Below are 27,273 nucleotides of genomic sequence, written 5' to 3' on the forward strand. Positions count from 1 at the left end.
GTAACATAATGTAAAATTCAGAGGAAACTATCTCCCTCATCTACATTAAAGTAAACCAAGTGTTTGAATATCATAAGTTTTTAAGAGGTGTTTATTTTGTTTTGTGATTATAACTGACAGAAAAAGTGTTACAATTTTTCTCATACATTCCAGATAAAATCACACCTAACAGTAAAGGCCCTACTGCAAAAAGAAAAGAAAAGAACCTTCAAAATCACAGGTTTGAATTTGATTCTCAACTTTGCTATTCACTGGCTGAATAAGAATTACAGTGTAGATGAAATGAGACAATGTGTTTAATGCACCTAGCACAGTGCTTGTTCCCAGTGGGCACATGATATATTTTAGTTATTTTGATACATACTAGTTATTTTACCTTTCTAAAATATAGCCATAAAGCATGAAGCAAACACACCCTAACTCCTTTTATACTGCACAATTTTCCCCATTAGTCATGTTGGTGGCCTTTGTCCCCGTACCACATGCACTTCAGAGCATTAAGTGGGCCAGGCGCAGTGGCTCATGCCTGTAATCCCAGCACTTTGGGAGGCTGAGGCAGGCAAATCACTTGAGGTCAGGAGTTCAAGACCAGCCTGGACAACATGGCAAAACCCCATTTCTACTAAAAATACAAAAATTAGCTGGGTGTAGTGGTGCATGCCTGTAGTCCCAGCTACTTGAGAGGCTGAGATAGGAGAATCCCTTGAACCCAGAAGGTGGAGTCTGCAGTAAGCCGAGATCATGCCACTGCACTACTCCAGCCTGGGAGACAGAGCAAGACTCCGTCTCAAAAAAAAAAAAAAAAAAAAAAAAAAGCAATAAGTAGGGCTTATTATGTCTTCTAGTATCTTCCCTTTATCTCACCTTCCCCTCTAAGACCATATGCACAAGCATAGCCAGACAGTCAATCTTTTAGCATATTCCTTAAGAAATACCACTTTCCTCTTGCTACCTTTACAGCCACATCTAATATTTGAGAGAATCACCAAATGCTATATTAACGAAAAGAGCAATAAGAAAGTACTGGGTCTACACACATAGACCACACTGTCAAGAGGAGGGTCAAATTTGGGAACAGGGGATGTACGCTAAGAAAAACTTAGGCAAACCCTTCAGATAACTGCATAAAACCAAGCTAAAGAGTTTCCCCACTAAAGTTCACAGACTGGTTAAGTTAGCATAGCTTGGTATCTGGGCAAACTAGAAAATACTTTTCTTAGATATTCATTTGCCAACCCCGCTTTGAGTCTTCAGATTGACTGATTTTTTAATTGACACATATTAACTAAGACACAAATTTGTTCTATTAACTTTATCTGCTATATTCAAGACAGTTCACACACTGATAAAAAGTTCACTGAAACACTTTTGTAAAACTAGGCATGATATTAAACACAAACAACCCACAAAGAAATTCTGAACACGAGCAGACAGGCCCAATCACCTGGATTTAAGTGAAGTAAGCTGGTAATCCTTGGAGTGGCCCATTTCCAGGGTTGGACATATGATTGGAGTTGTGAGAGCAGATGACATCCATCCATTTGTTTTGTGGTAGAAAGTTTATTTTGTGGCACAAATGGGAAAATGGAATAAGTCTCTTCTAAGACAAGAAAACTACTGACCCTGAGAGGAAAAGTAGTACTGTGCTCGGTGGCTCTTCTCCACTAGCATTCTTTCTCTGTCTCCAACACCCACAGAAAGGGACCATCTATGGTCTTCAAAGCAGAATTACTTGCATCTCCTAATGTCATCACATGGCACACAGAACGTAAATGCCAATATATAGTTAAACACGGGACTAGAAATTAACTGTTTTCCCAAGAGAAGCAATAAGTTCACATAGATATCTACATATAGAACAATTAGGACTTGAGTTCAGGCTGGGGAATATCCACTACACACAAAACTCTACCTTATTTAGTAAACGTCTCCAATGGCTGTATATTGCAGAAAGGAAAAGAGGTAACACTCACTTGGGAGTTAGATGCCATGGTCACTGTTAAGACTAACCAATAAAGCTGGAAATCCCATTTTAACAGCTCTTGAAGGAACGGATTGCACTGTAGAATAGTAATGGTAAACAAAAAGAAAACATATGCCAGGTCTTCTATGTTGCTACCCTCTGTGCAACCATTTTCAAAGCCTACTGCTGATCCATGATTAAAATACAGGAAATATATATAGGAGAGAACATGAACTTCATTGGTCATCTATTAATAGGATAATAATCTGTCATTCTCTTGCAAGTGGAATTGTCCAGATCCATGAACACTATCATATTATTCCAGGTTAAAAAAGAACCTGAACCATCAACAGACAGGTATCCAACTCCCCATCCTTTCATTGCCCAGCGCTATCATGAGGAAGCCTGTCCTGCCCCTCCCCTAGTTCAGTTCCATAGCAACACTGGATGGTAGCGTACACTGGCACAACTTATGTTGCAGCTTTAGGAGCAAAAGATGTGTAACTGCTCTTGAGAAGGTAAAACATAGCCACAGAAAACCACTAGAGGAGGCTTAAAAACTCAATTACACAAAACCAGTAACAAACACAAATGTTGCTCAGAAAAGAAAGAGAATAAAATTTCTGAAATAATGAGAGAAGGCTTCAGAGAGGAGGTTATGTCAGAGATGAGCTAAAAAAAAAAATCAGAGGGTATTTTGTAAAATCAAGAATTAGAAGAGGACAGTCACAGCGGAGATGCTGTGATCTCTCTTGGAGGGATAGAAGGGGGCCCACAAAGGGGTCTCTGTCTCTTACAGAGATACCAGTGAGATATCTAAAGCTAATCTGTGCATCTAGCCCCATTTGTTTTTTATTTATTTCAGCCAAGTCTTACAACCAAACTACAAAATCTGTCTCTTTCAGTACAGCTATAATAGAAACAAATGCACTGCAATGATTTCAACCAACGATCTCTGACTGTACTGCCAGTCATTTCATTATCTATTCTAATAATTTAAAGTCAGACAATAAAGTGTTAAAAGCTAAACCTCTCAGCCGGGTGCGGTGGCTAACACCAGTAATTCCAGCACTTTGGGAGGCCAAGGCGGGCGGATCACAAGGTCAAGAGATCAAGACCATCCTGACCAACATGGTGAAACCCCGTCTCTTCTGAAAATACAAAAATTATCTGGGTGTGGAGGTGCACGTCTCTAGTCTCAGCTACTTGGGAGGCTGAGGCAGGAGAATCACTTGAAACTGGGAGGCAGAGATTGCAGTGAGCTGAGATCACACCCCACTGCACTCCAGCCTGGCAACAGAGTGAGACTCTGTCTCAAAAAAAAAAAAAAAAAAGCTAAATTTCTTTAGTGATATAGAACATTATTGCAGAAAAAGAGTAGAAAAAAATTGATGCTAAGAAAAAGCACACTAATTAGACTATTATTAGTTTATTAGATTGTCATCCTATCTCTTCTAAGATGATAGGTTATTTTATCCACATTCTTAATTAGCCTTTGGTAAACCAAGAAGAAGGAACAAGGAGGGCTGTACCTATTCCACAGATGAAAACACAGTGACTATTTAGATGGCCACCACACATGAGATGTGAGAGCCCTGGATGCATCCACTGCAGGTCTGTCTACTAGACTGCTCATCCCTGGAACGTGCAGCAGAACCAAACACGATGCCTGTCCCCAGCGAGCTGCCCTCTCAACTGAGAGACAGTCTGATAAGTGCTACTGTAATCATGGCCTGCATTAGAGGACTCCAAAGGCCACATGTCATACCAGGCACTTCGCTACTCTCTCTCACCCTAACTGCTTCCCAAACCTACTGTGCAATCCTAACAAAAACCTCATGGTGCCTCATCCCCAGTTACATATGAGAAACTAAGGATCACAGAGGTCATGATTAATGATGGTTAATACAACAATGAAAATACAAATGTAACAGTCTGTGTGGTTATTATGTGTCTAGCATTGGGCTAAGCATAGAATTCTCACAGTAGCTAATGAGATGGGCCCTATTACACTTATTTTCCAGATGACAAACTGAAACTCACACCTATTATTAGTTGTGGGAAATCACTGGTAAGAAGTTTGGAAAACCTGGGATTGCATCATGATCCCTTTCTCTTTGAAAGTCTGTAGCTCTGTGTTGAACTGCGGGAATCAACAGTACAGAATATCATCACGAAATGGGAGAGAGCTACGGCATCATTTTAGAATAATTGTGACAGCACCATGTTTGTGTTTGGGGCAGAGATGGACCAGCAGAAAGAGGCAGGGCGAGGGAAGCAGGAGACTACATTAATATACGTTAGAAGGAAACAGCAACAACTGACACAGAAATTCCCAAAAGGAGTTTTCCATGTTCCTTGAGATGAGTCCAGGTGGCATGTTGTTTATTTACAGTTTTACTGTATTGTATATTAGAAAACAAAGGTAATTGTACTACAAACTATAATCTCATGGCTATTGTTACTTAAGATGGGACTAAAAGAAGTGAGTTAAAGGAAAATACTAAGTCTAAGCTAAAAACAAAATAATATAAATTTAAAAATAAGTAAATGACATGTATAACACAATATCATTAATTTTCTATACTTACATATTTTTACACTTTATATACAATATATATGGTATATATTATATTATACTTCTCAATATAACATATAATATGCTATAAAATATTTATAAAATATTCACTAAGTATATTCGTAAAAGAGATTACAGGAGGACCTGGGAAGAGTCAATAAGTTTGGAAATCAGAACCAACACACAAGAATGTCAGCAGAGAGCAAATGGCAGCAGAATGCCAAGGACACTAGGAGGGAGTGGCCATAGTATCCTGGTGACTCTTGCAAGTGTGTGGGAAAATGGGCAGGAGAAAAGGGATGGCGAGGGTCCTCCCTGGGGCCCCAGGAGGACATGATGCCCTTCTCTAAGACAGCAAATGTCAGCTACCACAAGGAGGCCTGAGAGGGATGAGTAGGCTGGGAGGTGCTGAGCTGCAGCCCTGAGGTACTTCTATGGGGAGTTGCCAGTAGGCAGCTCAGAGTGGAGATTATTTGCATGAAATATAACTTTAATCACTAGAAACAGCAATAAGCAAATTAATAAATTATACATGCTGTCAGAACTTCAGACCAAAAGATAAAAACAAACACACTTTACTACGTCTCACCCTAATTTGTGGCTTTTTTTTCTTTTGGCAAAATACAAAGTTAAAGAACAGTCAGCTAAAAAATATTTTCTTCACAACATGAAACAAATGAGACTCACTTCTTGATTGAGGCAAGCCACGATGACTGTTATAGAACATTATAAGCCTCAACGAGATGCCTAGCTTTTCTTAAACTAAGTTATGCAGCACCAAGGCTCAAACAAGGCCATTCTTTCCTTACTTCCCCTCCTGAAAGTGACTCTCAACGCCAAGGCTCCAGAAATTTCAACTACAGCCATTCTCATGCATGCAATGATGTAAATCTAATTCAACATACAATTCCACCTCAATCCCGGGTGTACAAACTCCTGCACAGAAACCTGAGATCATGGGCCAAAGCAGAAGGCCTTGCACCTACAAAAATCTGCACTTCCCAATTGGCATCTACCTGAACCTCTGCCTACCACACACTTTCCTTAGTAAAACTCAAGAACAAAGAATAAAATAGCTTTTGATGCAAAGGCAGAAGAAACACCTTCAGGCATGTTTCTCCTTGCCTTTGCTTACCATCATTTTCTCTAACTCAGGGGTTGGCAAAATTTTTCTGTAAAGGACTAGAAGGCAAATATTTTTAATTTTACCAGCCATGTGGCCTCTGTTGCAACTACTCAATTCTGCCATCGTAGCACAAAAGCGGCAATATATAATACCTGAACAAATGGGCGTGGCTGTGTTCCACAAAACTTTTTTTTTACATACAAACATGTAGGCCAGATTTGTTCAGGGAGCGGATTTGGCCCATGGGCTGTGGTTTGCCAAGCCATGTTCTATCTAAGCAAATATTTGCCTTCTCTTCCCATTGTCCCTCTTACCAGAACTTTCAGCAACTTTACCTTGAAATACGGTGCATTATTGCCTTTCCCCCTTCCCACCATGAGATCCTCCTAGCCTCTAGGCTCTGCTTCCTTGCAAAGGCTACAGTATTTACTTAATAATAATAAAGATAGAAGAGTAGTAACAATAATGATAAAGAACAACAGAAGTTAGCACTTATTGAGCATTTATGATGTGCCAGGTATCATGCTAGATTCTTCATAAACCTTGTCTCCCTGAATCCCATAAACAATCTAATGAGATAGGTACCATGATCATTTCCCTTTTACAGATGAAAAAATGAGTCTGGGAAGGGTAAAACTGTCTTCTCGTGGTCACACAAAGAAAAACTGAGTTCTAACTCAAATCTGTCTGGATCCAGAGCCAACATTCTTAACCGGCGTCTGGGCTGCTTTCCAGAGGCACAAGTGTCTGTCTAGATAGAAGGCGTCCCGCGGGCTTCTCCTCTTACACTGTCCTCTTGGGGTCTATAGTCTGTGCTGCCACCCACACCCTGCTGGACAGTGACAGACCCAGCCAGGTGGCATCTATCGCCTTCAAGTAGCAGCTCTTCTGCTTCTCACAAACTTTTAACACTCAACATAAACATGAGTACAAGCAACAGATACCATCCAACAAGACTAGAAAATGTTACGCTTATGCTTATTTTCCACCCTCCAATCATAATGATGCACCTAAGGGGATTAAAGAGGATCAGAGATCCTCAATATGTCCCTTAGGATCAGAGGCAGAGTAGGAATCCTGACATGGCTGGTATTCTCAAAACACAGTAGATGTTCCCAGGAATATTCCTAAATGCAAACCAGGCTGGGGAGGTTGAAAAAGGGATAGGTTATGTACACACAGACAGTGGGGGTCTCTGACCACAGGGTAGGGAGAGCTGTTCCTCAAAAGGAGCCGCTAGGCAAATTTGAAATAAAGTCAATGAGATAATTAAAAAAAAAAAAAAAATTTAAGAGACAGGGGCTCACTCTGCTGTACAGGCTAAAGGATAGTGGTGCAATCAGTTTACTGCAGCCTTGAACTCCAGGGCTCAAGCTATCTTCCCAAGTAGCTGGGACTACAGGTATGCACCATCACACCCAGCTAAGTGTTTTATTTATTTTTGCACAGATGGAGTCTTCCTATGTTCCCCAGGCTGGTATCCGATTCCTGGTTTCCTTCAAGCAATCCTCTCTCCTCAGCCTCCCAAAGCATTGAGATAACAGGTGTGGGACACCGTGCCTGGCCAATGAGATGATTTTAAAACCTGTTTTCTTTACCGCCTTGGTAAGGAAAGCTACACTTGTAACACCTCATTGTAATTTCCCCAATTATGTTTAAGAAAAACATTAAAAATAAATCAACAGCTTGGACCCCACTGAGTGTACAGGTCATCATTCACACAACAGAGGAGAGAGAAAATGTGAGCAAATTAATGAAAATTTGCAGTCAGCCTGGAAATGCAGATAGAGCATATGTCACAAGGGCATCTGAGCCTATCGTTCCCCTACCATCAGCCTCCCAATCCTATTGCTTTTCATTTGCTGAATTGTGTTCCCATATGGCAGCAGGTATAATTGGGGTTTTAAAGATGAGACTTCTGCTCACCCTCTATCACACTGATAACCTTGCTGCGGCCACCTGTGTTCTTGCACACTGGTGCAGAGGAGACCTCTTGCTGCTGGGTAAATACTGCAGAGCAGATGCTCGCCCACTGAGTGCTCTGTGTGGTCTCTGTGCAGGAAGAATGTTCTGACACGGGTTTGAGGGACAAAGTCCTAAACACAAGTCCCCTTTCCTTCTGTGGCTACTTGTATAAGACATATTTGATGGATAAATTATTTCTAAACAGCTGCCACTGAAGCAATCTGCATACACAGCACCAGACTGAGACAGTGAACATGACAGTGAGTGGGCTGGATCTTCATCCCCCAGTGTAAGAAACACCCAAAGGACACATTGGGAGACGTGAAGCAGAACGTGGTCAAAACTTAACAGAAAAATATGTACAGTTGTCAAAAAGATAAAAGAGACTATGTGAAATAGATATGCTAAAGGAAAAAATATATATATGCAGGGTGAGTCTTTTTTTTAAATGATATAAAAACTCCACAGGAGAAAGTGAATACAAAATCAAAAATAGTTTTAAAAATTAATTTTCATCCCTGAACTGTGTTGTTTTTGCTTTCTTCTTGCAAAATAATAATAATAAGCATACTGGAGATTTCTCTTTGTATCACCTCTGCTTAAATTGTAGAAGTCTGCTCAAATGCATTTTTATTAAATATTCTCTTTGATGTTGATAAATAGGAACTAGTAAATTGACTAAAATACTAACGATGAATTAAAATTCTAACTCAAAATATTTTTCAACAACAGTATTAAAATTTGCAACATTACCAAGAGGTTCAAGCAGTAAGCTAAAGGTTTTTAAACCAATTACATGTATAGCTAAATGAATATACCTTCAAGTATCCTCACCTCAAGAGACAAACTGACATGACTTTTTCCAAGTAAGAAAAAGTCATGATTTACCTATATGAAAATTGACCTACAGCATGTTTCTAAAAGCTAAGACTTTTAAGTCTTAAAACTTCATAGTTAATTCCACATAAATAAAACCAAGTTTTCAGTAAATATCTTTGCTTGGGTACACATCTAAAAGTATTAGATGTACCTTTGAAAAAGCATGAGATTACTATGATACATCCCACAGCCATCACTTTTATGTTACATTATACACATATGACTTCAATATTCAGCCTCATCATTACTTTTCAATTTCTTACTCTACTATCAATTTCTTAAATACTTCACTATTCAAAGCTAGGGTATAGTTTCTCTTAGCCACTCAGTAAAAAATTAAACAGTTCATGAATTAGCACCCATGCAGTTTTTAACCCTGTGACAGCAGACACTATTCTAAGGAAAGTATTATCCAAGGTGAAAAGCATGATAAGCATACTATAGTGTTTTATACTTTCTCTGAAAAATCAGTATGTCTTTGTCAAAATGAATATGCAAATATTGCATAGAATTTCCCCTGGAACATGAAAGCTTCCTGACAGATGACGACTAACTCAGTAACCAGACAATAAAGTCTCAGTAGCCAAATTACCTGGGCCAAAACAATCCCAACTTAAAACTAGATAATCACTACAGATAGTTATATAATTAGGCAAAAATGCCCAGAATATTAAAGAAAGCAAAGGACACATTATTGATGTAGAATATCAGTTGTTAGAATGGTCTACATAATTCAGTCCAAGTTTACAATGTATAAACCCCAATGTGTCTCATAAATTTGAAAAGCAAAGTCCAAAACTCACTCAATGGTAATGCATTGTTCTAAAGGAAGTACTGGAATAATGTAGATTCAGTTAATGATTATTTGAAACAAAACAGAAAAGATACAAGCTCCCTGATAAAAAGCAAGACAATCACTACACCCAAAATGTTTCAAGATGTTACTTATCATATTTACACACAGAAATTCTTCCCAGTTCTTTCAGACCAGTGTACTCCATGCACTGTGGTAGAGGGTAGCAAAGGAAACAAAACTCTTACCAGAAATAAACCCAGTCCAGAAAAAGAGAAAATGCACTTTCCATTGAAATATCCTGTAAACCTACAAAGAATACAGACAGGTATACTATCAACTACGGTCATTTACATGTATGCCTAGGGCTGTTTACTACCTCTTGTTCTTTCAGCAGGAGTTTAACACCAGAATTTTCCATCATCCAAATTACTCCCTTTGCTTACTTTTCTGAGTGCTTCACTTAACTCTTTTAAGTCACCAGGGTCCTAATTAGTGGTGAAAAGAGGCAGTCAGCTGTGATGCCTGAAGGAGTTAATGCAGCATAGAAAGGGCCTTGATTCCAGGATGAAGCCACACCAATGGTAAATGTATGGAGAAAATGACCATATTGGTAAAAACTGTTAGCCTAACATCATAGTACCTGAACACTCATCACAGATCTGAAACCTAAAAGACAAAATTATTAAGTCTCTCCTAAGATAGTCAACCTGCTCACAGGAAGATTCAGAACTAAATCTGCTTAAAAAACAAATGGCTGTCCTTAACAGACAGCGAAAGCTTTCATTTAAAAATATACACGTGCTTGCACACACACACCCTGGATTAAGTGTTAATAAACTAATAAACACTGCTTGAATGGCCACTTTCTTTTTTCTGTTCTCTCTCATAAGTTTCATAAGAAAAGGGGGGAAAAATCATTATTTTCTAAAGCCCAGAGAAGCTAGACTCCATTTCCTACCCTTCCACTTCAACAAACTGCAAAGTAGTCAACAACAACCAGCAGCTGACATGTAAATAGCCCTTACCGCATGCCAGGCAGTGTACTAAGTTATATATATATATTTATATACTCACTTAATCTTCACAACCCCATGAGAAAGGTACTCTATATTTTCCATTTTACAGACAAGAAAATTGAAGTTCAGAGAGATTAAGTAACTTGTCCAAGGTCACACAGCTGATTAGCGCCAGAGCTGGGAAGGAGCCCAGGCAGACTGCTCCAGAGCAAGGACACAGAGCCACAAAGCTATGTTGTAAAAACAGTCAACACAAAGAAGAGTCCTATTGCTCTGCTCAGCAAGAAAGTTTACGGAGAAAATTATTAGAAATCATGGCTTTTAAAGCTTCCCACAATGAAAACAATTGGGAATATCTGGAAACAAAGTTATCTTCCAATATTGCTTTCCTATTGTTTCTATGTAATTGTTTTTAATTATTCAAAAGGGATTTCCTTTCAGAAGCCTTTTTAGCCAATATTTCAAAATCAAGATCATGGAGAATTAGGAAAAGTATAGGAGACCCAGAGAAGCAAATTCCCAGATTTACACAGCACGATACTCAATACTATCTGGCATACTGGGCCTAGATACTGCAGAAATCACCATATCAGTTCAATGAACCACATTTAATAAAGTCGTTTGAAAGCACTTAAAAAATAAAAGGACTGATGAAAACTTTTGGGACAATATTTTTACAAGCTATCAGTTGTCTTAAATAATACCCTTTAAATCAGTATTTCTCTCTTGGCAGTTTACCCTTAGGAAATCACCTTAATCCCCAAGGGTATTTGTTATAAAAAAAAAAAATGCTTACATTATGTTATTTCTAATTTTTAAGTGTCCAAAATAGGGAAAATAATTAAATTGATTATATCTGTGTAATGGGAAAAAAAACTTGCATCTACAGTATTGAGAATGTTTAAATATGAGGAAACAAAATAAAAAGTTATATGAAGAGAATATAAAATTTCCTTATACAGCAATATATCAAATAGCATGTCCATATACTTTATATAAATATATGGTAACATAAATAATAGTCATCTCTGGGTGGCAAGATTAGGCTAATTTATATTACTTTTTATATTTTCCTATGTTTTACAAATTTTCTAAAATGAACAGTTATTAATTTTATAATCTGAAGGAGAAAACACAATTTTTAAGAGAAAAGGGATTAGGTCATGAAGCCTATATTATATACCAAAATTACAAGCAAATCATTCTTATTTCCTTCTTGGATATCACTGATAGACTGAAAGATCCTAACACTGTAGTTTACACACAAAAAATGTGGATTTTAACAAGGGATCAGGTAGTCCTCATAAAATTATTGTACACAAACTAGAGAAATGTGAGCTGGCTAATAGAGTTCAAAGAGTTCAAACATCACGGATGAGCAGATGGCTCACAACAACAAAACGGGCCTACTTCTAAACTCTGACCTTGGCTTGTCCAAAGGTTTGCTTTTCAAACTCACAGCTAGCACAAAACTAAGAAAGACAAGTCAAATGTGTCAATGGCAGGTACGCAAACCGAGTCAGAGCCACCAATATTGACCACCTTTTTGGAACAGAATTTAGCACCAATTTAAACACTGGAGTCTTGCCAATTCCACAGAGCGTCCATACAAAGGATTTTCCAAATCCAAACAAGGTTTGTCAAATAAACATTAGCATTATGATTCAAACAATTCTGACAGGCTGATATATTTGTCTGAAACCAAGACGCTATTTAAAAAGGTTATTAAATGTAAAGCTGAGCATTTAGCTCAGTAACAATTTTACAAGTGTCACTGCGCAGGTTTCTGTGAAGCAGTGACCATTTTAGACTAATAAGAGTCAGTATAATACAGCATTTTTGATGAAGAGAGGTACAAACCCCACTGGAAGATCCTATCTCAAAGTACTGGGTATGTTTCTGACCTCATGTGAGGAGGAAGTTCAACGTAACTGAGTAAGTCCAGAAGGATGTGACAGCGACATTCAGTGTCTGAGAAGGAATATTCAAAGAAACCGGGACTATTTAACTAGGAGAATATTTAAATGGATCTAACATTCAAATGTTTGCTCTGTGATCCCATCAAAAGGGAAATCAACTTTTTATTTTATGCTAGAAGTTACAGTATGTTTCTGTCTCTACCATTCCACTGAAACTGCTTATCAAGGTCAGCAATGACCTTCAATTTGCCAAATCCAAAAAGCACTTCTCTACCCCATATTAACAGACCTTGGTAGCATTCAATATAGAGCGTGGTGCTTCCTTAAAACCTAGCCTCCTTCATCTCAGGGACAATTCATTCTTGTCTCCTCTTTCTACTTCTTCCTTTAATCAAAGCACTTCTCTACCCCATATTAACAGACCTTGGTAGCGTTCAACATAGAGCGCAGTGCCCTCCTTAAAACCTAGCCTCCTTCATCTCAGGGACAATTCATTCTTGTCTCCTCTTTCTAGTTCTTCCTTTAATCAACCTCTAGATGTCAGAGAATAATCAACTCTAACCTTCTCATTTTTCTATTCTGTCTCTGTGATTTCATCAATTCCTGTGGGTTTAAATAGTCTCTGTGCTGATAACTCCCAAATTTAAATATCCGGTACAGACTTCCTCTGCACTCCAGACTCTCATATACAATCAGCAGAATTTCAAATACATTATGCCAAAAGAAATCCCTGATTCTATACCCTGCTCCTCCATTTGAGTCTTTCCTTCTCAGTACAACACGCTCAGTTGCTCCAACCAGAACCCTATCAGTCATCTTTGCATTGGCCCTTGCCCTTACCTACCACATCCACTGGTAAGTCCATTCTACCACCAACAGAAGCATCAGCCCACTTCTGCTCATCTCTGTGGCTGCTACAAGTGACATTTAAACTGAGACGTAAAGGAGAAGAAGTCAGTATTGCCACAGTCTGTGAACTACCTGTGTCAAGGCCTCATGACCAGGAATTTACTGTGCTGAAGCAAAGGAGGGCAAACCAGCAGAGCCCATGCAGGAGCAGAATGGCACTTTTAAGCCAGGTGAACATCATCTCTCTCTATGAAACAGCTTGCCAGCAACCTCCTAATAGTCTCCAGACCAATTCTCACAGCATCAAAACAAAGTGTGCTTAAATATTAAGTAAGATCATGAGCCTTGACTGCTTTAAACTGTTAACTGACTTCCCTACTGCACATCAGAAAAAAAAAATCCACAAATCCTTATCATGGCCTCAAGACCCTCAAAAATCAGGCCCCTTCATCCCCTCCCACTCTATTTGGTACCACTCTGCTCCTGCTTGGGCTACACTGGTTTGCTCTCATTTGCTTCAGCACAGTAAATTCCTGGTCATGAGGCTGTGACACAGGTAGTTTCCAGACTCTGGCAATACTGGTTTTTCCCTTTAAATCTCAGTTTAAATGTTACTTCCTCAGAAAGTTCTCCCCTGATGGTCCCGTCTGATGTATGCAACCCTTGCCTCCCAACTTTCTATCTCAGCCCTTTGTCTCTCCCCTAGGGAATTTATCACAACTTTGAAAAATTTTATTATTAATTTTTTTGTCTCTCCTTAACCACTCCTCCCTGGAATATCAGCTCCAAGAGGAAAGGGCCTCTCCTGTCTTATTCCTCATTGCATTTGCAGACCTCAAAAACTTTTTAAATGTTCAATATGGAATAAATGAGACTTCTGAACATAAAAATCTTGCTAAAAATAAGAGCTGTCTAAGAATGAAACAGGCTTGTACATGTATGAACTGACAATCTTGGGAAAAGAGTTCAAACAGGAACTGGGTGACTCACTTTTACTGAAGATGACACAGAGGACATTCCTGTGCTGGGTGGGATACTAGGCCTAATAATAAGTAAGATTCCTCCATGTGTTTTCTAGTTTTATAAATAGAAATCCAAAGGAGTTTCAGGTTGAAAATGTACTCCCAAAGTAGCAAATACTATATTTTTTCTTAATGAGTAGAAATTCTCTCTAGAACAACCCCATAAAACCGCTCTCTATCCTGACCGAACGTAACTTCTTTGAAGTTAAATCAATGCAGGCTGCCTTGGTGCTCCCTGCCAAATGTGGTTTGGGATGATGACAGCCCACAGTGCCCTTATCTCCGAGCTGTACAAAACATGGCCCAGAAACAGGTTGGAAGCTCTAGAAAACCCATTTGTGGTAAACCTAGAGTTCCACTCTTCATTCATTTGTGATGCTGCTCTGTAAACACACCAGGATCGCTTTATTTAGCGTTACACCCATTAATAATGCAGAGATCTTTACACAGGCAGGTGGAGAAAATTAGTCCTGAGTGATTTCGTTACTACAGCATATACACAAAGTCAAAGGGACTAATCATCTCATTACTTCTGACGTAGAAGTTGCTGGCAATATAGACATCAGTCACTGAGCTGACCACCACTCAACAAAGAAATTCAGGCAACTTTTCTACCTCACTATCTTTGGAGTCTTACCTTCAACCTGTTGTTACAATTTTTATCTACCTCACAGGTGCATGAAGCTATTATAGCAGAAACCTTAAGACCAATCCAAGATAATTTCTTCTACTTTAGCTTCCTTCATCTTCAACAATCTCCTCCATTTTTTTTAAACTGAAATAACAAAACTCTGGCAAACATTTGCTTCAGATAACTCCATTTGCTGGCAGATTAGATAACGCACTGCCAAATATTGAAAAATAGATGCAAAGAAGCCTGAGGCCTTGAGCTTTGTTCTTAAACAATTTGTCATGAAAAAATTGTTTTGCAAGAAGATGATAAACTTTTTAGATTTCCTTAAAAAAAATCTTTCTATAGAATCCAGTGTTGACAATGCTGTAGAGGAATAATGTGTGGGAAACCAGAGATATAAACTCTGACGGCATTTCTAGAGGGCTAGTGGGAAATACCTTTCCGTTAAAATGCAAACTCCCTTTGATTCTGCATTCCTACTGCTGAAAATTTACTGTATGTAAATACTCCAAATAATTAAAATACATAAAAAAGAATGTTCATTTAATATTACTTGTAATAGGAAAAACTTAGAAAACTTCAAATTGCCTATCAGCTCTCAGATCAGGTCTGGTGAGGTAAACCATACTACATCCATAGAATAGGATCTTATGTACCTGCTAAAAAAAAAAAGAGCTAGGTCCCTACTGCTGCTGAGGATAAACATCCAAGATATATTACAAAATATAAGAAAGGTATAGGTGTATACCTAAATATTCCTTACTGAAATCCTGAAGGGGTGTGTGTGTGTGTGTGTGTGTGTGTGTGTGTGTGTGTGTATGTATATATATATATGTATATATATAAAACTTAAAAGTGGTTACCTCTAAGAAACATGACTGAGAGAATATGACTTTCACTTTTTATTCTAAACACTGCTGTACTGTTTGAATTACTTTTATTATGTGTATAGGTTATTCTATTAATAAAAATAGTAACTATATGCAGTATTTTCTGCATTGTCTACAGACATCTGTTTGCTCTCTGTAGAAGTTGAAATGGGAGCATTCTTTCCTAGTTCTTCAGACTTCAGCCTTCACATAGCAAACCACAGAGCCTACTAGTAGACAGGGACCACCCCCCCCCAACCAGTCCAGGTGAGGCTCCCACCCTCACTCACTCTCTCCTCTTTTCTGTGGCATTGGTATAGAAATCAAGAGAAATTTTCATTTTTGTTCTTCCAATTATAGAGCTATAGAGTCCATCTCTGAAAAGCTAAGTTGAAAGATGATGAAGAGTTATTCCATTGCAAAAGGTAACAAAGAAAAGTCAGTGCTTTCTCTACTATTTATTATATAATTACACTTGTCCCTTGGTAGCCACAGGGGATTGGTTCCAGGAACCCCACAGACACCAAAATCCATGTATACTTTCAGTACTTTGCAACCCACATAAACGAAAAGTCAACCCTCTGTATGAGGGTTTCACAGCCAGTGAATACTGTATTTTTGATGATGCAGAACCATGGATATGGAGCGCCCACTACATCTACTGAAAAAAAAAAAAAATCTGCATATAAGTGGATCCACACAGTTCACCCATGTTTTTCAAAAGTCAGCTGTATATTACAAAAACAAACAAATAAAAATGTTTTCCAATTCAAAGTATATCATCTGCCATTCTTTCAAGTCCCATGAGAACCAGAAAGATCAGCCACTACTCCAAGGGGTTTTCTGTCTCAGCTTAGAATCTTACGTTTGCCTACCTCAAACTACTAAGTATCTCTTTCATGTAAAATTACCTCTATAAGAAACATAATAGTATACTGAAGCTGAAATGATGAAGTGGAAGCTACACTGAAAATTTCTGATGTTGAAGAGCTTAAAGAATAGTTGAACTTGGTTTTGTACTAATTCCATCAGAGATGTATCTCCAACCCCACTGCGGAACGGAGTTTTAAAAAAGTCACCGAAAAGCATGCTTCTGTTTTTCTTATAATTTGACCTTGAGACTTGAGTTAGAGAGGTTACTTACATAGTATGAAGGGACCTTTCCAAATTGTATAAAAATAATCCCTACCATGTTTTCCTTTGTCAGAAGGTCATGATACACCGGCATTTATTAAAGTTTACTTAGGTGTTCATTTATTTTTTAGCTGTACTGATAGATACGGAAAACAAGTTCAACATCACCTGAAAAAGTCTAATATCACCTTAGCTAAAAATTACTCATATTAAATCTGATGTTATATAAATATTATGATCTAAAATGTGATTTCATTTTTGGTAGTGAGGTGTAAAAGTAATTAGTAAAGTGAACAAAATGTTGCCTGGTGCACTGAGCTGTCTGTGGTACTGAAAAATGCCACCAAAGCTGAAATTTGCTGAGCTGGTATATTACAAAGCCTCCCCGTCACACTGTTTTAATTCAAGCACTTCCGTCCACGACTCACCTGAACCATCTTATTTTGCCAGAGCGTGTGTGTATAAACATTTTATAAAAGGTCACATGGATTTGCTTTCCAAGGTTCTCCATGAAAATGTCAGGGCCTCCTCTTGCTTCATTAAGCAATTCCAGAGGACACAGAGCCAGAAAGTCAGCCCTAACACTTACTTTTCCTGAAAGCAGTGAGAAATCATATCATGCACCAGAAGTCTATACTAGCTACCTTTTACTATCTGATTATCATATTGATATGCTAAAAAGAAAAAGCAAAACTGTGGTATGCTGCATCCAGTGACATACTATGAATGACAGCATAACTTTGCATTTAGTCCATTAACTCAAAGGTAATTGATATATTTGGAATTCTTCAGAGTGAGCGAGAAGTGCTCATTAGCTTAAAACTTTTTACGGAAAATAAAATACACCTACAGCGTTACCTCAATAAGTAAAAAAAGGTGGGGGAGGGACAATTCATCATTTTCCATGCATATACATAATCCTGAACAGTTAGTTCTATTGAGTTTCAGCCCTGTTGGTACTCCCCTCTAGAAAAATTAGAACATTTCTACTTTTTTCTGGTTCTTGACTTCTAGTTCAGGGTCTTCACATTTATTTGGCCCTCCTCCATTTTATTTTATTTTTTAAATAAAGACATCTCACATAATAATTTGGAGTTTCAATTTGAAGGAGAAATGCCTCTGGATAATACACCAAGTAAAAAAAGCTACATCCAAAATAATTAAATGATATGACCCAAGAATCCATTTTGAAGTTATCTTCAGTCTAGTTTAACAGAAACCACATATCATATAAAATAAACCAAATTTTAAAACATATAATATTCTATAACGTTTGTGTAGCCCAACAGTAAGGAAGTTAACTGTGCATATTTGCCATGGAGGGTCATTCCATGTCATTTTTCTCACTCATACAATACACACCCTAATCAACATATGTGTGCATATGCATAACAGAAATGGTCCTCTAAATTAGCCAATGAGGAGAATGCTTAAAAGCATTAATCTATAAAAATATCATTTCCTGTTTCTTATTAACGTCTATAAATTTTAAGATTTCTAATATGGTATCAATTTTTAAGACAGTTAACATTTAGTAGCTCTTCTTAGGCTCCTATGAATTACTTCAAAAAATCTCCCAATAATTCTTAAAAACTCAGTGTTTTCCAGACACTTTGTTCTTGATGTTAATACCAGCAAACGTCCTCCCCCATGAATGCTTGTTTAGCTATGTGATTTTCACAAGGAACAGGCAATAACACAAAGCTTCTATATAATAAAACCCAGCAAGGTCTCTCATTTCAGAATCACAGAATCATTAAGCAAAATGACTCTGGCCTCCAAGCAAAACATGTTTTCAAGGTAACTTGATTTTTAAAATACGTAAGAACATTTTGGAGTAATCTTTTAACTAAATTTATATACCAAACTTTTGGATTCAGAGGGAAACTGCAGAAAAAGAAATATCCATGTTTTTGGGCTTTTGGCATGTGGGAGCATATCGCAGAGGGGAGCATTATGGCCTGGAAGCTAGGACAAGGCTGGTTCTCACTGCGCACTGTCTAGTTGTGTGGCCTGGCAGGCTACTTCTGCTGATTTCAGATTCCTTATCTGTAAACTGAGTCAAGGGACCATTAAACCTATATAGTAGCTCTAATTGTCTACTCTTCAAGTCAAAATAAAAAGACAAATTTCTAATGTTTAAGTTATATCTTACTATCTCTTTAAAATGTTTGAAAGAATCTCAAAAGCCCACCATCGCTAGCACTGAATTAAAGATCAATGTAAACTGTTAAAACTTTAAAAAATTCAAATGTATGTTCATCTCATTTTGTCAGTGCAGTTTTACTATTTCTTTCTGAATAGTCTCATTCTTTGTAATTATCATTCTCCAACCTCATCCCCTCAAAAACACATTTTTCAAAGTTTTACAAATATAAGGGCAAGGTGAAGTAATTTCTCCCTCCTCAGTTGGAGTAATGTGCATCACTATTTTGTTTGGGCAATCATTAAAATGATTTCTTCCATATTTAGTTTGTGTTTGCTAATTCAAATTTAAAATTAATTCAATTTAAATTAATACTAACTTACTTCAACAGCAAATCCTATGTAATGTTTAAATTGAAAGCTTAAATCTGAGGTAGTCTAAAGGAAGATGATCCAAATTAAGGGTCTTATAGTACAACCAAATGTCTAACAGCTGCTCAAAAAAGAAAAAATAATCAGAAAATACATAGTGCAAATTCTTGTGCACCAGGACTACAAACCTGAGCCACTGCACCTCCCAAATAGTGAAATTCTAAGCTAAAAAAAATTCCAATCTAATTTTTGAAAACTCTATACTTATTAATTTAAAAGCCTTAATACTCCTTAGGCTGTAGGCTAACAGTTAACTGATAGATGACACATAAATTTTATATATTATTCTGATATGGTTACTAATAGCCAAATATACAGCTCCTGGCTGCATTTAAACAAAATAAATGTTTTCCTAAAAACTAACAAAAATGAGCTCACAAGGACAGTGGCCTTAACTCTTAAATTACATTAAAAATACTTAATGATTGGATATACAGAATTTGCATTCTAAGCTCACACAGATTATTTTAATGGTGGAGGATTTAGGAGAGGGTTAGATCTTTTCTCATATCTCATTTATAAAAAGTAGCCAGCAACTCATCACCCTATTTTCTTCTCTATGCTAAATTATAGAAGATGATACAGACACAATCACCTAATGACGTACACACTAAGGTGTCTCAAACAAGAACACAAGTTCATTCTAGATTAAAACTAGAGCATAACTAGCTTTAAGGAAAACAAAATGTGACTGACTGAAGAGGATCCACCTATTGAAAAGAGGTAAAAATCTTAAGAGTCCAACAAATACATCTCAGAAAATGCTGCATGTGTATATGCTACTTTGCCTTGCGTTGTTTTCCACTACCTGAAAGAACAGATCAGGTGCTAACATAACAATACAGCATGTGTCTTCTGTAACCTCAAGCAAGGACATGACGGCTTGGAAAAAGCCTTTGCTGCCTTGCGTTTCTCTAAGCTGACTGTAGGGCTTTGGGTCATTCATAAACAACAGGACCTAAGTTACCTGTATTTCCCTGGCGTGGTACACGATGATCAGACCGAGCAGGATGATCGTGGAGAGACTGATAAGGCATTTCAGAGCTAAGGAATACAGCGACGCCTGCAACACAGTCAGACAGAAGCACTTTTAAGAAAGAAGCACTTTTACCCGCCTTCCAGGCCCCCAGGGTCAGTCAGTCCCCCACAGGACCTGAACTCACAGGAGGAAGATTCGGGGAGAGGGGTGCACCCATCTTGGCTCTGTGATCTGTCAGATCACTCGGCCTCAAAACCAAAAGAGAGGAGAGCAGACTTGGAAAGACTGGGAAGATGCGTGGTTGGGCTTTGCCCGGTCCACGCCACAGCGGACTGAAGTGCCGCTGCTCCAAGCTAGCAAAACCAGAGAGGAACTTACTCCTGAGTTCAAGAGAGAGGGTTGAAAGGGGCCTCCTAAACACAATTCACCAAGGGAGGAATATAGATGGTTTCCCCACCGACTCCCAGAACCACTTACTTAAGGTGCCCGAACGCGCTGGGCACTCTTACTGCCCCGAGAACTTTGGCTACACGCGGAAAGGGTTCATCTCCGAGTTGTTTAGCTGACTAGGGATGTGCGTCCTAGACGCGCACGCTGTCCTGGCAGGCTCCCTTGATCGTCCCGGGGAGGCTGGAGACCCCGCAGGCAAAGGGTCCCTGCCAGTGCCCATCCCAACCACCCAGTGCCCGACTCTGGTACCGTAGGCAGGGGTTCAAGCCTGTACCTTGTCGTAAGCGCCCCATGACAGCTCGGTCTCGATGACCATGACCACGATGCCGAACATGCCGAAGATGAGCGCGTAGTCGCTTAGCCGCTTGCGCTTTTCGAACAGGGCGCGCCGGTGGCCCAGCTTGTAGCCGATGTTCTGGTTTTTCTTTTTGCTGGACTTGGTGCCACTGCTGCTGCCGTGCCCGCTCCCGCCACCGCCGCCGCCTCCTCCAGTGCTGCCTCCGCCGCCGGTTCCATAGAGCGCCAGGTTGTTGGAATTGTTGTGCTCGGGCTTCGACACCACGATCTCGGGGGCTGAGGACGAAGCGGCGGCGGCTGCAGCGGCAGCAGACGGGGAGGACACGCCGCCACCTCCTCCGACGGACGCGGGGGGCTGCAGGGGCTGCGCCTCTGAGTCCATCTCGTGCAGATTCCGGCGGGACGCGCTCAAGTTGCTGAGCGGCCGCATGACGCCCCCGTTGTACCTGCAGCTGCTCATGGCTATTTCGGTGAAGGGGTTGCTCTCGCGGCGCGCCTGGGGCTGGTGGTGCTGGTGGTGCGCCGGGTGCGGGTGGTGGTGGTGGTGCGAGAGCGGGGGCCCGGAGCCCAGGCTACCGAGGCTGCCCGTAGGGCTGGCGGCGGGCTGCAGGCTGTGGCACTGGTGGTACTGGGAGGTGGACGCGGGCTGCTGCGCGTACTGCTGCCGGAGCGCACTGGCATGGCTGGACGGCGTCAGCTCGCTCACATTGAGCTGGCTGCCGCGGCGCGACGAGCAGCAGCAGCAGCAGCACGACGAGCCCGACAGAGGCGAGGAGGTGCGGGTCCGGAAGGCGCCGCCGGGCGAGGAGGTGCGGAGCAGCAGGGACAGGTTATCCCCCGCCCCCGCCGCCGGGGCACCAGAGGAGGCGCAGCTGTTGCACCGGAGGCATGGGCTGCTGCCGCCGCTGGCCGGCTGCTGGTGCGCGAGGTGCGGGTGGTGGTGAGGGTGCGGGAGGGGCGCGAAGGGCGGGCACGGCTTGTCCTGGCTCTGTTGCTGCTGCTGGCAATGCAGGTGTGAGGAGCGCGGCGGCGGCGGCGGCTGCTCTGGGAAGAAGCCGCGCTGGAACTGCAATGGGGTTTCCATGTCAGGGCTGTTAAAGCTGCAGGGAGACCAAGCGGTGGTGCACCCTGCGCAATGCGTTATGGTCGGGAGCGGGGACTCCTGCTGCTGGTGCGAGGAAGGGCCCATGCCGGCTCCGGTAGAATCCAGGCGGCGAGTCCGATTGGTTGGGCGCACCAAAACAATGGGCATGACATCACCTGCGGGGACCGAGACTGAGTTTGCGGCGCGCGCGGCTTAGGGAAGCGTGTGTGGCAGAGAAAGATGGGGAGGGGAGTCTGTAGGACAGAAACCCTGGGGGACGCAGTCCAGAGCCAGGGCGCTCCGGGTCAGGGATTCCACCTGTTGATTGTGTGAGCCCCTCAGCCCTGCTGGAGACGGAGAGCCCCCACGCAGTGCAGCTGGGCTGCAGGGGGAGGAGAAAAGAGAAAGGCGCCCTCCCTCCCGTGCCGCTGCCCCCCTGACTAGTGCTGGACGCGCTGCCCGGATCACCTGCGCCAGCCACTGCAGCACGTCGGGCCTCCCCGGCCAGGGGGCAGGCGCAGGGACCATGTGGAACACGGACCACTTCGCCTGCACGCCTCGCAGGGCTGCAAGACAGCAGCCCCCTCGCCCCACGCCCGCTTTTCCCAGATCGTCCCGCCGGGAGTGGGCTGCCGGCAGCCCGCCAAGTAACTGCGGGGGCACTGGCTCTGGGGAGAAAAAGTTTGGCGACTGGCTTCGCCAGTGCAGCAACGTGTGGCGAGAATGCCCGGGCCTGAGCCCTGCCTTGGCCGCTGCAGGATCATAGCCGATCCAGCGCCCGGATCTTGCCCCGCGCCCGGCTCAGGAATCTGGATCGGGTGCTCGGCGTTCTTGCCCATGTGCGCTGCGGCGCGGGTAGGGTTAACCGCCTCGGCACCCGGGCCGGGGGAGGGTGGGGGCGGGGCCGGAGGAGGGGATCCCCGCAGTCCGCCCGCGGAGCCGGCGCGGGCTTCCCGGGTCCCCCTGGCGGGGGCGGAGGGCTTTCCCCGCTACCGCCAGCTCACATTTGCGCTTTCTCCGGAACATGAAGGGCTAGCGCCCCCGGCCGCCGGGTCCTGGGCTCTAGGCGCTCAGGCCCTCCGGCAGCCCGAATCCGAAGCTCCGATGGCTTCTCTGGAGGTGGAGAGGCAGGTGGTTCGCTCAAAGGTGTGGGGGGTGCTCAGACAACGCCGGACTCCGGCTCCTCTTCTGCTCCTCTTCTTCCTCCTCACCTGCAGCGCAGACAGAAAGCCAAGACTCGTCACAAATACGCAAATACCGAGCATCTTTGCCAAGTCCTAACTGCAGCCACGGGTGGGAGAGAGGCCTGGCGCGGGCTGGCAGGGAACTTATTAAGAATGATAGCTTGGGCTCAATAATCGCTGCCCATGGACAGTGCTGGCGTTTTGTTAGAGTTCGGTATCATTATTTATTCTCTAATAAACTAACAAAAATTGCATTTGAAGTCTCCCAAATTCCCCGTGCTGTGTTCTTCTAAGAAATGTATCAAGACAATGCGCTAGGTGATCCTTTTGAAGGTTCTTTGTTTCTGCTCCATCTTAAGTCTCTACATTTGCATTTCTTCGTGAATTCAAATTCCCGTCTCCTCCTAAAGATGAAAGAAATGGGCCCGCTGAATATTTGTTTCCATTTTAATTATTTTAAAACCTGATTTTTATGATAGAGACTATTATAACGAATTAGACCTAGAAATTCGAGTGAAAGCGGATCACCCTCATTAGATCATTAGGTAATTGGAATTCTCAGCTGGATCCAATTTCTTGATACTCTACTTGGCAGCTGCCCTAAAGTTGCTTACCTGGTATCTGCTTGTAAGAGTGTGCGTGCGTGTGTGTGCTTTCAATGTCACAGAGTGAATAATTCATTTGAGGATATTCTTTGGACACGTTAAACAATTTTAATTTTTTCTACGTGCAAATAAACATTCAGCAGAAAAAATGCAGTGTGGGGCGTAGAGCTGCTTTATCCCATTGCCCTGGACTTGAGATAATGAATACTGTCCAGACTTGAATTTCTCAATGGTCTTGGTCATGAATATAATTTAGTGGCAAACATTCAGAGACAGCATTTTGTTTTTATAATCTATTATGGTTTTTGTTTTGTATTTTCAAAATGGTAATTAAATAAAACTTGTTTAGAATCAAGAAGCTAATTGAGTCTTGGGGCAGCTGAGTACATATTGCATGAATTGTGTGGAGAGCATGACTATTAAAAACAATCCTAAGAAGTAATTTGAATTAAAATGAAATCTTCCTTATGAAAAGTTATTAACCTTCTTGTCTGAAAAAGAAATTCAACTCATGCACAAAATCCATCAAACATGTATTAGTACCCATTGCAACAAATTATATAGCCTTCCAGTTGTTGTAGGTAGGGACTGAGTGAAAATGTTTGATTCATCCTTACAAGTCTAAATACTTCAAAGGAAAATTATAGTAAATAACTATTTTTATTAGCCATTCATAAATTTAAATAAAAGAATACCTAGCCTCCACCCCTGAAATACCACAATAGTTGTTGCCAGCATTAAATTTAGATATAAGGTTCTACATTTACTGAACTGTCAAAAGAAAAATAATGGCTGCATCCCTTGTGTCAAACTGATGTTGTCAAATAGCAAATTCAGGGCTTCAACAGAGGCTGCAAAAACAAAATAATAGGCAAAAGTGTATCCTTTGCCATGTATATGTCTATGCTCTAATATGGGATTAGTTGCAGTGCCATTAATCATGTAGAAATAAAAAGTGCCTGCTGAGATTTATTGTAATGCTGCATGGAGTTATCACTTCTCTCCAAAGGGGTACACAGGAGGATAGAATGCACAAAATTCAGAAGAAAATGGAAATTTGATCCACAACATGAGGGACTATGAGAACACCAAAACTCAGACTAATGCTACTTCCAGCTAGCCACTATTTTGAAAAAGCTCATAAAATAATTTAATAGTGTAAAACTCACTGTGATTGGACAGAGAGCAAATCAATCATCACCTTTCTCTTAAGAAATCAACTGATTACACACACTCAAAAAGCCATCTTGCTAATAAATGTCTGTATATTGAGAGTGTGATAAACCTCTATTAGCATGATGATGAAAAAACACAAGATAATTTTGTGTTTCATTTTTAGTCTGAATCATAACTTCATTGGTTTAACACAATGTACACTATTAGGTTATAATAGGCACATTTAAGTTCTTATTTTCATCATTCTTTTTTTTAATAAAGTCAACAAATTTTAAGTTTATATGTAGACATTTTAAATGTGTATAACATTTTTTCTTTTTTTTTTCCTATACAGAATTGTAGAGATACATGTAACATGTAAAGTTAAATGAAGCAACAAAGGCAATATTCTTCCACTTGGATAGTGCTTTGCACATTGTACTTATTTATACTTGTGAGTTCAGAGAGAAGGAAAGAGGAAGGAAATGAAGAAAGATGGAGAAAAACAGACGCAAATCAAGGCCTATGATTTCTAGTGATAAGCTTTCAGAAAATTAAATTTGCTTCTTTTGTTCCATTAAGGCATATAAAAGCGAGAGAATTTCCCTAGATTAACACCAGAGGTCATACTCATCCACAAAATGTATTTCCAATCTAATCAATTAAATCTATTTCCAGCATCACTTTTTAATAAAAACTGTCTATTTTTTTCCTATGGCCTACAACTATTGATTTCCCACACTTGTTGAATTTCAGGCTTATGAACACAAACACAAACACCAATCCAACACACAAACACATTTTCTTAGAAGTATGTCTTTTCTCAGACCACAGGAGCTTGGGAAAAAACGTCATGTTTTTTGCACTCCAATCCCTTATTTTATTCAGATTTATATTATACCATTGTTTAGAATTCTCTTCTTTATAGAATTGTTTATGCTATGTGTTTTTGTTGTACCTTAGAAAGCAGGGCTCTCTTGACTTTGGGTGTTTTTGGTATATTTCCAAAGGCAATCAGACCAGGGGTCTGTGGCATCTGTTTCCCACATTGCGTGGTCTGAAGGAAAATTTTGACCTACAAAGTAAATGTTTTTCTGAGAATTATTTTTTTCTTTGCCTGGGTGAGTCAATTACAATATTTGATAGTGCCAAACTTAGAGGTTGTGACAAGACACAGCCACTCTGAACTTACTTTCCTTAGCAATAAATGCAAGTGGGGAATCAGGATAGTATCAGTTAGCACAATAACACATTGTGTTAGCACAATAACATTCCTTAGCACAATAAAAATTCCATTTTTCTGTAAACATAACAATTAAAAGGCCCTAGAAACACCATTATTTTTAAATCACACATTGCCCCATTTCATAAGAAATCTACTAATTGGAAGAAAACATAAAAATCATGATATGTGTTCTTCATACTTCTGCATTATGATTAAAAGGTATCAAGACATGAATGAGTATATTGATGATGGTCTTATAAATTTCTAGCAATACCTCTGTTTTTTTTAGGGGCTAATTATTGTGTTAGGGCCTATGCATTAACTTCCTAACTTTTCAGTTTTTCCTATTCTCACCCTTGTCTCCTACCATTTCTCAGCTAATTAGCAAATCTATAAAAAAAGACAAAGGTAAAACTCATATTGAGTTTGCTAGTAATTAAATGGGTGAACAGGTAGAAATTATTGTGAATGCTAAGTCTTATTAAAATTATGGATTTCATAAACATTTTTGGCAGCTAGAAACACACACTTATGTCTAGAAAGTCATAACAGTAGACAGCACATTCTAACTTATAAAGTAGTTTCTCATGTGTTTATTTGCATCTCACAACAAAGCATATGGAAGGCAGGCAAAGGTTTTATCATCATCTCCATTATACAGGTAAAGATAACACCTGAAATGCAGTGCCTGCCCTACCCAAGGTGATATAGCTAGTGAGTAGCAAAGAGAATCCAGACTTCAAATACAATATTCTGAATTTTTCTGAGTCTGTTCTATACTCTGCTAGCTTTTCTTCACAGCCCAAGAATCTAGTAGCCTCTCATTACCAGAAACTGCCTGTGAAGGGCCTCACAGACATTTCCTCACTGGCTTTTTGGTTTCTGTGATCCTTAACTATTGTCCTCTTGTTGACTTCATTTGATCAACAGAATAATTTGTGAGGATATAATACAATGTAGATGAAAT

The 27,273-nt window shown here is 40.4% G+C and overlaps 1 protein-coding gene across 4 annotated transcripts in view; it reads right to left on the minus strand.

Moving 5' to 3' along the window:
- KCNN2 (potassium calcium-activated channel subfamily N member 2) overlaps nucleotides 1–23,913 on the minus strand; it is a 150,948-nt gene extending 127,035 nt beyond the window's left edge. For 2 of the 4 annotated variants that reach the window (XM_032274335.1, XM_032274334.1), the window contains exons 1-3: nucleotides 23,142–23,913; nucleotides 21,031–22,313; nucleotides 20,295–20,390 (exon numbers count right to left, since the gene is read on the minus strand). In XM_032274335.1, coding sequence (XP_032130226.1) covers nucleotides 20,295–20,390; nucleotides 21,031–22,313; nucleotides 23,142–23,163 — 1,401 coding nt within the window. In that variant the 5' untranslated portion in view covers nucleotides 23,164–23,913. Of the gene's footprint in view, nucleotides 1–20,294; nucleotides 20,391–21,030; nucleotides 22,391–23,141 lie in introns of those variants that run through there. The other 2 variants (XM_032274336.1, XM_032274337.1) reach the window with 2 other exon arrangements.
- Between the last annotated feature and the right edge of the window lie 3,360 nt (nucleotides 23,914–27,273).

The sequence above is a fragment of the Sapajus apella genome, unplaced genomic scaffold (genome assembly GCF_009761245.1).
Source record: "Sapajus apella isolate SASKATOON/1434 unplaced genomic scaffold, GSC_monkey_1.0 scaffold1, whole genome shotgun sequence".
NCBI lineage: Eukaryota > Metazoa > Chordata > Mammalia > Primates > Cebidae > Sapajus > Sapajus apella.